The following is a 14,226-nucleotide window of genomic DNA, read 5'->3' as shown; positions in this document are numbered from 1 at the left end:
TGTATTACTCTTTCATCGTATTAGGGAGGGCACTAGAGGAACAGTTTATTGAAACAGGAGGTACTATTATTTGACTCGTGAAACAACAACAACCAGACCAGTTCTAAAAGCTCGAGTCTACAGCAGCTGCAGCATGGCTTTCAAAAGGAAAAAGAAGGTAGGCATCTAAAGCCATTACATTATTTCAATATAATTATGAAACTGTTGTGTTGATCTAAGGTAAAAACCTCACTGTTTTTAAATATATATACATAGTGTGGATATGTGAGCTAAAATCAACTTGACAGAATCTATAATTACATTTTTAAATGTTTATTTTACTAAATCTGTAATTACAAAAAAACAATTTAAACAACACAAGTCAAAAGCAGATGGTTATCCACGAATGAGTGATGAAAGGTGTATCGTCTTCAGTTTTCCTCACTTGTCCTTCTAAATGTTGATCCAGAGGAACATCTGGAAAATAAAATGTACATAGTATGTTTTATCTAAAGAGGACCCACTCATGGTCTATGCACACATTCATGCCCATGAGACTGATTGGTATTACATGATCCATGAACTCTGACATCTTTACATTTTAATGCTACACACAATAAAACAACTAAAAAAAACTACTGAAAACTGACAGTGTACAGAGAATATGAGTTCATTATCCTACCTGTCTGTCACTGCACCAGTCTGTATGTGATGTACCTCCCAGCTGTTTCACTCGGTCTGATGATCTTTACTACCTGGAGAAGTTGGAAAACAAAGCACACACTTTTTTTAACCTGGCACAGTGCCTGCAGTCCAGCCTCACTTTCAGTTAGAACATGAAATGCCTTTTTTGTGTGTTTGCATAGAGGCCATGGATTATACAAATGACAGCAGATATCAAATGTTATATGCAAATCATAACTTATGTTTTTTCTAATCCAACAAGACAGTCATTACAACATGTACATCTTATTAATAGATATAACTTTGCATTTATCAAGTTATATACGGGGGAATCACACTTGTTTACCGAAAGCAGTGTATTAAATCCAACATGAAATACACAGCACCATGCTGCCTGTAATATTGATAATGTTTTGCAATAGTCTTCTACGTGCGTTACCTGTCCTCTTTTTAAGCCAAAGTAGCGAGCCACAGGGTCTCCAGCCTGGATCCTCGGCAACTGGCTTTCTTTTAATTTACTGAGGTGAAAATGTCAAGGTGGCTAAACGATTACAGCTGCTACAGTCTGAGTCTTTCACTGAATCAACTGCTATCTAGTATTTTATTACAATTGGTTAGTACTCTGGAGATGACAAAGTGAATTATCTGCAAGAAATCTGATTTGAGCATTCTCAAATTCAACAAGTCCAAACAGTGCAGTGTGTGTAAGGATACTATCTTGCCAGAAGTTCAGTCAGCTCCTCTTTTGTCATAACAATGTGCTCTGGAACAAGCTGAAAGACAAATATGAAGAACAAAAATTTTAATTTTATTCCGGAAGCAAAGTCATTTTGAAATATGGTATCAAAGGGATTTAATTGCAGTGGACTTTTTTGTGTGTACCTCATGCTCTGTGATGTTAATAAGCAGCTCCTGTTGTAGAAACTGTTCCAATATGTATTTTGGTGCCATGTCGACTAAAGACTGTAAGACATTCCCATAAACACTTTAACAGAAAAGTAAATAACAATGAAATAGCTACAGTATAATAACAATATGCGTTTGGAAATAACACAAAATCATTATTGTGTTGGTTTGGTAAATAAATTAAACTGTTACTCAATGTTTACCTGTTTGGCTGACGGTGTCATGCCCATCTGTACAACTATGATGGCTCGAGTGATGTTCTCCTCCTGCATCCTCTGGCAGTACATCTTAATGGTCTTGATTCCTACCTTTGGCTCCTCTGAAAAAGACCAGAAAAAGACGGCTGATGTAATATCATATGTTTGCATAGCCATATGTTCACATTTCATTATCTCCATTCACAGTCAATTCAAGAGTCAATACTGGCCACATCTTTAGCTCCAAGAAGGTCTGTGTATTTTTCTAAAGGAAGGACAGCCGTTTAGTTACTTATATAAGTTATGAGCCTACCAGGAAAGAAGACAAACATCTGGTCTGTGGGGTCATCGTTGTGCGCCACCAGCACAGTGAGGTCTGTGCGTCTGGGGCGACCCTCGCTGGGCTTGTCTCCGAACTGACTCTTGAACTCATCCAGAGTCTGATCCAACTCGTCCTGTGTCACCAGGTAGCCCCTGTCATGGCACAGCTGAGGGTGTAAAGCAGATAGAGTCAAACAAACAAGCTTGTTCTCAGAGGAAAATAAGTGCCCGAGAACACTGCTGGAGGCTAGAAAGGTGTCAGGGTCTGCCAAATAAAAACTAAGTAGAACAGTATGAAATTGTGACAGTTTGTTTATTCGGTCAAACAAATGAAGAGTGTTTGTTTAGTCAGTCAATGAAGATATTTCTCTTCTCATTAATGTCGTCGCCAAAACTACATAGTGAACCTTTAGAGGCTGATGCTTAGTCATTGTTTAGAGTCACAATCTCGCAGAATATGGAACTACATCGTTAGTGTTTACCATTAGCTAACTGATCGCAGTGCTTCCTGAATGAAAATACTCTTGTTCAGGAAACATGGTATCATAAAAAAAAGTCCGTCACAGGCGGAGTAAGTCAGGACCAGCTACTGCGAACAAATCATCAGCTCAAAGCAAGTAGCTTGTCCATACACGACCAACACGCTGCCGACAAATTCAATAAACCCGACGGTCCCCATCACCTTAGAGCGGAACTGCTGTTTAAGCTAAGCTACATGCTAAAAAAGAACAACAATCAAACCTAGCGCACCTGCATGATGGTTTTGCGAATCTTCCATAGTCTGTAAGTTTCCTCTTCGTCATCCATGACGTCTCAGCTGTAACACTATGTTTATATTGAGTCTAAAATGTGTTTTGTTTCTCTGGTCAGTTTTTACTAGAATGTTCGGTCCTGCGGCTAACGAGGCGCACGTTCTCGTTAACCGACGCAGGCCGATGACGTAGCTGAGCGTCAGTTGGTCTTGGCCCCGCCCCTCTCCTCGTCCTCCGACTATCACTGCTGTTTCACAACAAACTGCGGGGCGGCGTCAGCAGCAACTACAATGTGACCATTGAACAGAGTAAATCTGGCATCAACCGAAACAAACAAAAAAAAAATGAGGCCTTTATATGTCATTTTGGCATTTGGGGCGGTGGCGAGCAGCGGAGTACTACTGGCGATGGTACTGTACTTTGTGTTTTCCGTGACGGTAACGTACACCCCTTAACAATCTTCGGCATGTGTGGTGTGGATGCTCCTGTGATTTATAATCTGCGTGAACGATGATAACAACCCCTGTTTCTCATCATACAATCCGCATATCTGACTTATTGTTTTACAAAACCCGTGTTCTGTTGGTAAAGTAACACGCATAAATAGTTACTGTATCGATCCTCGTGGCTTCGCACAACACACCCGACGACCTCCGCTCTTATCATTCAGATTGTAAACCTTTGCGGTATGATCGTGAAGGATTACAAACACATTTCAGATAGCGCACTTTAGTGTGTGCCTTCATAATATATTTTTTTTTTACTGGGGGTGTTTTGGGGTGTGAAAATAGTAGAAATGTTGATACAAGTGTAGTTTGTGTGACACCGGATGTTTGTGCAGCAGCACTCCCCCATCTGGTGCGAGCTGATAGGCTTATCGTCCTGAGGGGTCCAGCAGCAGGCCCGGCTATTAAACGCTTTTATAACACAAGGTCATGTGAGCTCTGTGTTGCAGCTGAAACTTTATGACATCAGTAATGAAAAAATAATTTTAGCTATATATTTTTTTTCTTCTGTTCTAAGAGAATGGTCAGTGCACATCAGTTAAACATGAGCATCAGAGTCTTATTAGGAAAATGTGCCAGATTTAGCCATGCAGGCTAATTTTCAACTGCAGTCCCTGATAGGTTGATGGCATTAAAAAACAAAAGCATAAAACACAACACATAAGCACAAACCAGTAAGGTAAGACAACCGCTCCTCCAGACCGTGAGTGCTGTCCCTGGCAGGTTGACAGCATATGAAATCATAACACTTAAGAGGACAATTCATCACATGTAAGCACAAACAGAGTACATCAGCACCTAAGCACATTAAAACGCACAAGCATTTAAACAGACAAAAGCACCAGGCACATGAGCACAGACAAAACGGCGGAAGTGCAAACAAAAGCAAGTAGACACGGGAAATGAGTGAAGACAAAGACATAATCACATCATCCCAGATTGAGCTGATAATTGGTATCAAAATCTTACAAACTATCAGTTGCATGAAAGGTATCCTTATGGATAAATACCGATACCAAACTGGAAATATACTCTACAACAAAGTAAAAGTCTTGCAATAGTTGTCACAGCTGTACTTAAAGTTACAATATGTAAGAAATGAGCATTTTAAATTCATATGCCAAACAATTAGGGGACAGCAATTGTTTTTAAAACAAAAAATACAGTTATACAAACATTAAGGAGACTCCTGAATCAGTCTTATCATACAAATCCTCCATATCCTCAATCAACACCAGTATATCTAAAGAAAACATAATGAATTCATCATTTTCTTGAGCATACATTGTTGGCTACTTGACTTTTTAATTTGAATCATACCCCCTTAAGTAGTTGTCAAAGCAAAGTACACCTGCCAGAAAATTGAGAAATAATCCTTTAGAAATTAGTGTTTTTCCCAACCGCTCATTTTGTTGTGCAATGCTTTGTCTGGTGGTTCCACTGGTATTACCAGATTGTATATGGAGGCTCAGAGTTGGAACTCAGACATAGGAATGCGTTTATGTCCTCTGGGAGGCAATTTGTGCTACAGCACAGAACATATACAGACACATTAAAAAACACATTAGAAGGACAAAAACAACCAATAACCTAAGATCATCTGTAGCAGCCATAATCAATCTCATCACAGTCCAGGCAAACATCTGCAGTGCATGTCAACATCTATCATAAATATGTCATTAAAGCTGATAGTGAAGAAAACAGATTAGAATTTAATGATATCTTCAGACATCAACTCTTGTGTTTTCCCAAGTGTTTTAGGGCTCAGCCATTGTGGTCTTTATGTCCTGGTGAGATTTGGGAGGTCATGTGTGCAGCAAATCATGTTGATTCACTGATGTAACTTTTTGTTATTCACTCCATGATTAAGCTCATTACATAACGAGTTCATGTATTTCTTCAGACTGACGCTCTTTGCCCTGGCCTCATGTAGCTCAGTCCCCCGTGGCCTACATATTTGCTTTTATAAGGAGTCGACTTTCCTCATGACTTTGTGACAGTGTTGCGGACTGTGGACCGCAGTACACATACATCTCTGATGTGGATTTGTTAGTCAGCAGCAGAGAGGGACCTATCGGAGGATCCGAGCCTATCAATTCTGTTAATGATCATCGGCTCCCTTTACATGAGGACACTGGACTGCGTGCTGTCTCAGTAACAGACTGACAGGGAGAGCTTAGCTGAAGACACTCGGAGTTCACGAATTCTGCCTTCAGGGGACCTTACTGAAGGGCAGTAATGCGTCTGATAGGGTCCACTGTCCTTTTCTCTGTCCTGCTGCAGGCTATGGTAAATTTTAAGGCTTCTGTTTAGTGTACTTATTTTGTATTCTTATATTTTGGGCACAATTTTAGCACAGTAGAGATTACAGTATATGCACTGGAACACATTTCTTGTTGTCTTGTATTCAAGTCTCACCTTTTTTCTTTACTCCTTTTTCTTCCCAACAGGCTGCTACGACAGAGGACTGGCAGACGGCCACGTCTATTTATAACTTCTCCGCTACAGATATCGATGGCAATTTGGTTTCCCTAGAAAAATACAGGTAAATATATCCCGGATATTCTCTTACCAAATCAATTGAATCATCCCATCACAAGCCTTCTATCTGTATCATCTCTACAACATATTGTACGTGTATTTCTTGTGTTTTCAGGGGAAACGTTGTCATCATCACCAATGTTGCCTCTAAATGAGGTAAAACCCCAGTAAACTACTCTCAGTTCACGGAGATGCACGCCAAGTACGCTGAGAGAGGTTTAAGCATCCTCGCCTTCCCTTCCAACCAGTTTGGGAACCAGGTACGTAAACACATGCTTTGTGTTTAATTCAAGCAACGTGTGCAAACAGGCCTCAGATATTGATCTGGATTATATAATTTCAGAAAGAATGTGAAACGGCAAGGTTACATTATGAAACAGTGCGGGTGAGACCTTGTAGTGTATTCTTTTCTGTTGAAGACTAAACATTTTATAACCCTGATATTTGTGCAGTGTATCTAAGCAGAAGAGAAGAAAATTAAGCCAACTTTTGTTTTATTTGCAGTGTTTTTGTTTTTTTTTCCTTTTTTTAACCTGCTCTGGTCTTGAATACTTCTGACTGATTATATTATGTCTCTCAACTTTGAAGGAGCCCGGCAATGAAACTCAGATCAAGCAGTTTGCCGCGTCCTACGACGCTCGGTTCGACATGTTCAGTAAGATTGAAGTGAACGGGCCCAACGCTCATCCTCTGTGGAAGTGGCTGAAAGATCAGCCCAACGGGAAAGGCTTCATGGGAAAGTAAGTGGTGAACAAATGAATGAGTGAACGCTCGGGGCAAAGAGATGACTGTGAAGGCTTGTCAGGGCTAATTATGTTTGTACTATGCTGACAAATAATATTTTTTGATTGAATAAGAGCTCCACAATAATTTGCCTAAAACAGTGACTTTAAGTATTTTAATAACATGCAAACATTCCATCTTTTTCTAATGCACATGTTAAACACAAAGTTGTATTATCATTTGAAGTCAGTGTGTTTCAATTATGTAACTAGATGTTTGATTTATTGCAGGAGACAGAATAACCCTCTTGAAATGCTTTGTTTTATGTATAATATTTGAATTAGAGACACTTATTAACACTAAATGTTTGTTGTTTTAAGTCTGCATTAATTTGATTTATTGGACAAAGTAAGTCATTGAGTCAACATGATAGAAAAACTGTTGGCATTACTTTGAATTTATGTCATAAAATGAAATGTATTTAAAATATTTTGTACATTGTGTTTACCCTGTGACTATTTTCTGACATAAGATTTATTCTCATTCCTGCAGTAGCATCAAGTGGAACTTCACTAAGGTAATTATTTTAAATACATGTTTTAGAAAAAAATTAATTCTGTTGTCCTGTTTGTAATTTACAGTTATGTAAAGCAGATGCCCTCTATCTTTTGTTTGTTTACCGTTACACCATATTTCAGGGTATAGGTTGATTAACCTGCAAATCTGTTTTATTCCTAAAGTAAAACAGAAAAAATAGTTTTGTTCATGACTGTCAGGTTCACTGTATTTCAGTCTTCTGTTTTTTTTCCTCTTCTCTCTCTAGTTTTTGATCAACAGAGAGGGTCAGGTGGTGAAGAGGTTTGGACCCCTGGATGATCCAAGTGTATGTACAAACATCTGACTTTGCCACAGATAGCTGGTGCTTATAGCTTGACAGCAGTCTATTTGTAAAACTGTCCAGATATAACATTGTGCGCATTCTGCTGTAAAGCAAATAAGACAAGGATCAGATAAGTTTGATAAACAAGCGAAAGGGGAAGATGAAGAGAGGAAATCCTCCTGGGTCTAACATGAAACTGACCTTTCGTATAATCTGACATCTACTTCCCATATTTCACAAACCAGTGCTACATTTCTTTGCCAGTATAAACTGTGTATATTTTTATGTCAACTTCTACTTCTGCTCCCTTCGCAGGTGGTGGAGAAGGCTCTTCCCCCGTACCTGTAAACACCTCATGGATCATTGATCATCCACTTACTAGCACCCCGTCTGTCCTGTCATCCTTTTATCTCCTTTCTCTGCCTCTCCGAGCACCAGTGGATATAGTTTTGGTTCCACCCCAGATCAGTGACGGTCTGTTCACAAACCCGCATGGCGGACAGAGCAGACCTGATGAAAATGGCGTGCAAACCTCCTGGGCGCACCAAAGCTTGCATTCATCAGGATCTCTGGAGAGAAGGAGAAAGGATTCTTACATGTAATTCTGTTTAAGTAGTTTTCATAATAAAATTCACCAAGATTTTGTTCTAATGATACTTTTGTCCCTAATGTTTATTGTCTGTCAGTAAAACAAGTTATATTTTATGATATTGTTGTAGCTTGTAGAGTAGATGTGTGTTGATGTTTTGTTTTCCGAGCTGTTGGTGTGTGCAATGATCATTCACTCTGTATTGAAATCGAAATGTGTCAGAAAACAGAGGGCTTAAAATGAAACTGGGCTTTCTGTCGCCCCAGTAGAAAAATGTACAATGTCACAGATTTATTGTTTGGACTCAATACTGAGACGACGGGCACATTTATGATTTGTACAATATCATATTGATACATTGTTTATATGCTTGTAGAAAACTAAATATTGAACATATCCAGTCCCACAATAGTGATGCTTGTCGAGACAGATTAATCATTTAGACTGTGTAGTACAAGCTAAAATTAAATATAAAGTACATTTTAAAAACACACACATTAATCTTAGGAAGTAGCCAGGACCAGTGGGTCAGAAGCCTGCAAGGAATCACAAGATTATTCTTACAGGTCACAAGATGATTAAAAGGAAATTGAATAAAAACAATTTATCTACCCACTTATTTTCTGCCACACACAAAAATACAATTATCTGGTCTTTAGAATAATTCAGATTAAAAAATATGAAGAGAAAAAAAAAAATCAATCTTCATCTGCTCACCACTCATGGACATGTGGAGGGGTCACAAAGGGGCTCAGTATTAACGGATCACAAGCACAAAAAAAGCTGGGATCTACTGACCAATACCAGATCATTCAATAATAAAGCCATAAAAAGACAAGTATGTATGTTATACATTCAGATACCTGTTGTGCAACAGCAACAAGTCTAATGTTAGAGGTGTTTGTAGAAGGCCTTGAAAATTTATATGGCGGCTATGTGAAGGAGTGCCTGGAGGTATTTTTTTAAGTGATGTTCAAATTGTTCTTTGAGGGGTTTAGTGGAGTTTCAGGTTGATATGTAGATGTTTCACTGATGCATATTACCCCTATAATACTATATTTACATAGTGGAAACATCGACCCCAAATGAGCCCGTTTGCAGCTTGGATTCTCGGACGGGGCCTTTCTGGCTGTTGCAATGTTTGAGGTTTAAATCTAAAGGTAAACATGCTTCTTGCTATCAGGGCCCCTCGACTCTGAAACGATCTTACAGAGGAGATACTTGTAAAATCAGTAACTTCTTTTCTTTTTCTGCTTAAAAGCCATTTGTTTTACAAACATGCTTTTATGTGAAGTTGTCGTTTTTTAAAATTCCTATTGCTCTCTATCCTTCCAGTGTCATTATCCACTTTATTTGTATTTAAATCCTCTTATGACTTTTCATTGGTTTCATTCCTCATGTGTATTCATTTATATCAGCTTCCTTTGTTTTGCATGTTGTGTTTTGATTCCTTCTAGTTTTGAACTTACTTGTCTGCGTCTGTTTCTGCTACACTTGACTGTTTGTTTATACATTTACTTCGTTACATTGTCTTCCTGAGTTTCCTGCTTTTGCTTTGTCTTTTAAATCCCTTTGCAAACTCTATTTTTGAACATACTAAATAAAGTTTTTATCATAATATTGATCCTCATTATTCTGGTGAATGTACTGTAATGATCCCCTTTAATCTAGGCCAATAATAATTGTGTAATTAGCAGTTTAATAAAGGAGAAACACTTCTTGTTTAGGAGCCTGTAACACTACTGTGTGATTAAAATAAAGGGGTGAAAATGTCAGAACCAAGATGAGAAAATGTGACTATTTTTGTGTGACTTATTTGGTATACCATCACTTTTTTTTCCTTTTTTTTCTTTTTTTTTTTCTTCTTTTGGTGCATTAGTAAATAAAAGAGATAAGACAAACAGATCTAACAGATGTAATGCCACCAGCCAGCCTCCATCAAGATTAAGTCAGCTGACTCCCCCCTTGCGTGTGATCCAGAGCATCCAAGCAGGACACCCTGAGCTCCAGGGCTGCGGTCCCCTCCGCCTCCTGCAGAGGGAGCCACAGCGTCCGCCACAAAACCGGGCAGCAGCAGCTGAGCCGCGGCAGCGAGTGCGGTGCAGTCGACCTGAGAGGAGCCGAGCGTGTTGCCGCCGTCGTGAGGAGACACCGCACAGATGAAGGGACCTTCGCGGATAACTATCACACACCCCTCCGTTTGATCACCCCCCTACATATCAAACAGCACACTCCTCCTTGTTTTCCTCTCCCGCGGATTTCCTGCTCCGTCGCTGCGCCTCTTTCATTCGGAGGGCTTGCCTGTTTGTGTTTTTTTTTTTCCTCCGGGAGGCTGAATGGAAGCAGCAGCCGAGGGAGCGGTCGGGCTGTCGGAGGCCAGGGACGGGAGCCCGCTATCAGTCACCGCAGCATCCGATGATGGGGACACGGTCGTCGGAGTTAGCTACGGGATGGACGCCGCAGACATGGGTACTTTAACACCCTCTCGATATAAAACCCTACCCGTCTTTTAATGTAGTCTTTCATTACCCTGACATCCATTTTTCATTTGAATCCACTGCTGTGACCAGAAAGTCCCGACTCATCTATGCTAGCAAGGAATCGGTAAGCTAAGCTAGTAGCTAAATTAGCTGACAGGATGAGGGAGACAGGTAAAGTTAGGTACTATATACATGTGTCACTACACATACGCTTATATTACACTCATTTTTGGTCCAGTCGTGACTTTTTTCTTTCCCCAGCAACACAAACAAAACATGGCGAGGTAAGGAGTAGGTGTTCGGAAGAGCTAAATGATATCCATATTGTTCAGCTGTGAATATTTTTAATAACAAGGTTTTTTTTTTGACAGAGGTGGTAGCAAGGATATCTGGTCCACCTTCTCTCAGCTCCCTCCCCCTTTTTTCCTTTTTCCCTTTTCCTGTTTTGGGCTTTCTAGAATAATCACCACCTGTCACCCACTGGCAGTAGGAAAAACATGAATATCTTGAGGAAACCATTAAAGATTCATGTTAGGTTAACCATTTTCCATCATCTTGGCATTTGGTGGCCCAAAAAAAAAAAAAAAATCCACAAGTCTGAGGAAGAAGGAGGAATGACAAACCACTATTTCATTTTTAAACACTAAGGCACACCTTTTTTTCTCAGAAGACATTCCTACTTGTCATTTCAGTTGGAAAAACCCAGGTGTTGCTGACAATGTTACAATAGCTCTGCTCTATTCAGGTGTCCCAGCCCCCAGTGACCAATACCAGAATCATGAACATGAAGCTAAATGGAATACGACCATCATTAATTGTCATATTAATTGTGACAAGGCTAAAGTGTCTTTGGTGGAAAGAAAAACAGCAATTGCGGCCATGTTTTGGTTTGGTGTATATGTTGGTCAGTGATAACTAACAGGATATGTCATTATAGAGAGCCAGTTCCTGCATTTGTTATCATGCTTCTAAATTAATATCAGCCGACATATTGTTATCAGATTCTATGCACTCAAATATCCATATCAGCCTCGAAAAACGCCAGTGTTGGTTGAAATAAATTGCCCTCTAATTCAGGACACAGAGGGTTTTCAATACAGTCAGGGTTTTCTGACGTCAACAAAAAGCTGAAAGTTAGCTAACACAGGGCTCACCCATTCTCGGGGAGGTCCCTGAATCCCTCGCGCCAAATGCCTGTAACAGGATATAAAGCATTTACTAATTTGTGAATTTTGGCTGCGTTGTCACTGCTGTGTTGTGGCTGTTTGTATCATAAGGTTACGGGCTGCATTTGTTGTGTTGTGTTCATCTATTTATGATGATAAGATATAATTACTCTCCGTCCAGCTGTTGCTTAAGTTGTGATAAATCTTTTTATTTTTTCAAAAAGCTGCATATATGAAAATAAGCTTCCTAAGTTCTGTAGTAATTCTGTGTCGCTGGAATTGATCCGTAGAATGAGTTCGATTTTCTCAGGATTTCCTTGCAAGATGTGAAGTCGTATTAAATGTGATAATGTGTGTAAGCTGCCTTCATTAGAAACAAGACAATGCTCTTTTTTTTTTTAACGGAAAGAGAAGCTCACATTTACATCAAGCAAGAGAATGCGGTCATGTATTAAGTGATCAACTTTGTGTAGAGATTTTGAAGTTAGATACATACGTGTAGATAGTTAAGATAACCATAATATATTCATTGAAAAGATCGCCCTCATTTGTGTATATTTGCCAGCAGTGTGATTTGACACGAGAAGATCAAGTTCAACCTGAATATCCCAGTCCGTTCTTTGAATTTTCTTCTTTCTTTGAAACATTATTGCATCTAGTTTCAGATCTGTTTACTATTTTAGACCCATCCAGTAGGGATCATCTAGAGCAGTAATTCTTAAATGAGGATAATAAGTTGTCATTTTAGAAAATCAGCATAATATAGGTCTTGGGTATTGTGATAAACAGCTGCATCATCAACATAAAAATAGGTGATACCATAAATGTCTGTGAATACATGCCTTTAGCTAAATGTTAGGCTCTTGAGTTCTAACAGCAGTCAGTCGTGTTGCATTCACTGGTCATGTTTTACAGTTTGGGGATTTTTCATTGTCCCTGCTGGGGAAAAAGTGCTGTCAGTACTTCCACAGGGCGAGGGTTACTCGTAAAGCTTAGCTGTATCAGAGGGTGAAAAACTGGATGTGGTGTTCCTTTGGCTGCAGGATGCTGTTTTATAGCGTTCTTGCTGGCACGTGTTTCATGCACCTGGGGTGTTTTCACAAGTGTGTACCTGCTCAGTCAGTGCACCTTCACATGCGATGGAAAACACGGCGCTCACCTGAGAGAAAGTAAGAGATCGCACATGAAGGGCGGTAAACAGATGCATTATTGAGTAACGGCTCAACCCTGCCAAATGAATTCAGGTTGACGTTTTACAGACAGCTGCCATTCATGTCTTCACAACATGTATGTATGTATGTATTTTTACTGAAAGACGCTGCTGACTGCTTAAGATTCTTGTTTTCAACAAACCCACATCTGTACCCTTGTTGCCTCATTTAACCTCTGCTTTATTCATCTATGAATAATGCAGAGTTTATAATAAGATTAAAGCTCATGGTGTCGGGTGAGTTGGTTTCAAATATTATTGAGCTATGGCATATTTGATTTATGCCCATTATCCACTGCCCTTATAAGCTATTAGGGCAGCATTTTATAAGTGCTTAAGAAGTCCCATTAAGGGAAAAGGCAGTCTAGTCAATACCTTGCAACAAGTCATCCGGTGAAACAAACAAGGAGTTATTTTGCTTCTTAAGCTACTCACTTTCTCTCTAAACTACACTGAAAAACAGACTGTAGTAAACAGCCATTTGCTGCACACACTTTAACCCCTAACTTGTAATTGAAAACAAAACCTGAACTGAAAAAGGAAACACTGGGATTGAAACACTTCTATTCAAAAAAGTTGTATTGAAACCAGACACCTTAAAAACATCCTGTCATTGGTGAAAAAGAACCAATTTCAATTGTCATTGAAAGACACTTCAAAATACAAATAATGCCTAAGTAAAATTAAATAATCTTCCATGTCTTTGTTTTTGTTTTATGTCTGTGTCAAACATCTGTTTCTGTGCCAATACAACTTTTTCCAGTACAAGTGTTTCAATGCCCATGTTTTTGCCAAACAATGCCAAACAATGCATCACTATGCATTCTAGCCCCTTATAGTTGTAGTAAGTCCTGTGCTGTTGTAGAGTAAACAGACACTCTACCTCTGTACAACTGTGTGATTTCAGTCATTAAAATCGACCAGTAGTATGTATTTTGGAGGAAATGTACTGACAAAAATAGCCAAGAGTGTCTCGCCAAAATGCAAATTTATCACATGACTTATGGGGTTTAAAATGTAACCTGGGGGAAACCTGAGGGGAAACTCATCTGAACTATGTTCCTTTTATTACAGTTATAATCAGGGAATAGAGGTTGTCAAATTTTTAATGTTAGTCATATCAACAACAATGAATGTTCAATACATTGACTCCAAGCTGCTGATATCATCATCTGCTCTATCATCTCAATGTTTGAATGGATGAGCCTGACATCTGTCACGCTACCGAAAGACATTTTTATCTTAACATGTCCCACTTGACACATTTAAGGTGAACTGACTTTGACCTTTTT

The 14,226-nt window shown here is 39.2% G+C and overlaps 3 protein-coding genes across 8 annotated transcripts in view; 2 read left to right on the top strand and 1 right to left on the bottom strand.

The window, feature by feature from the left end:
* Window positions 1-296: 296 nt before the first annotated feature.
* polr2eb (RNA polymerase II, I and III subunit E, b) lies at window positions 297-3,025 on the bottom strand. Its single transcript, XM_037116050.1, has 8 exons — window positions 2,838-3,025; window positions 2,080-2,254; window positions 1,773-1,888; window positions 1,546-1,626; window positions 1,378-1,436; window positions 1,103-1,181; window positions 662-734; window positions 297-456 (listed from the first exon to the last, which is right to left on the bottom strand). Exons 1-7 carry the CDS (start codon window positions 2,892-2,894, stop codon window positions 669-671), a joined length of 633 nt encoding a protein of 210 aa, XP_036971945.1. The 5' UTR covers window positions 2,895-3,025; the 3' UTR covers window positions 297-456; window positions 662-668.
* A 41-nt stretch (window positions 3,026-3,066) lies between these two features.
* On the top strand, window positions 3,067-8,616 carry gpx4a (glutathione peroxidase 4a). Of its 3 annotated transcripts, none has more exons than XM_037116051.1 (7): window positions 3,067-3,276; window positions 5,796-5,890; window positions 6,002-6,146; window positions 6,475-6,626; window positions 7,162-7,186; window positions 7,433-7,492; window positions 7,805-8,616. In XM_037116051.1, the coding sequence occupies exons 1-7, from the start codon at window positions 3,184-3,186 to the stop codon at window positions 7,835-7,837; spliced, it is 603 nt and encodes a 200-aa protein (XP_036971946.1). In that variant the 5' UTR covers window positions 3,067-3,183; the 3' UTR covers window positions 7,838-8,616. The 3 variants fall into 3 exon arrangements, with proteins under 3 accessions (XP_036971946.1, XP_036971947.1, XP_036971948.1); XM_037116052.1 differs by having other exon boundaries at window positions 3,068-3,249; XM_037116053.1 differs by lacking the exon at window positions 3,067-3,276 and adding an exon at window positions 5,335-5,634.
* A 1,368-nt stretch (window positions 8,617-9,984) lies between these two features.
* Window positions 9,985-14,226, top strand: part of pip5k1ca (phosphatidylinositol-4-phosphate 5-kinase, type I, gamma a) — a 45,842-nt gene continuing 41,600 nt past the window's right edge. The window contains exon 1 of one of the 4 annotated variants that reach the window (XM_037116045.1): window positions 9,985-10,547. In XM_037116045.1, coding sequence (XP_036971940.1) covers window positions 10,415-10,547 — 133 coding nt within the window. In that variant the 5' untranslated portion in view covers window positions 9,985-10,414. Of the gene's footprint in view, window positions 10,548-10,588; window positions 10,683-14,226 lie in introns of those variants that run through there. The other 3 variants (XM_037116046.1, XM_037116047.1, XM_037116049.1) reach the window with 3 other exon arrangements.

Source organism: Acanthopagrus latus, chromosome 11 (genome assembly GCF_904848185.1).
Source record: "Acanthopagrus latus isolate v.2019 chromosome 11, fAcaLat1.1, whole genome shotgun sequence".
Lineage (NCBI taxonomy): Eukaryota > Metazoa > Chordata > Actinopteri > Spariformes > Sparidae > Acanthopagrus > Acanthopagrus latus.
The sequence above is the reverse complement of the archived record's forward strand: the minus strand, read 5'-3'. Positions and strand labels throughout refer to the sequence as shown.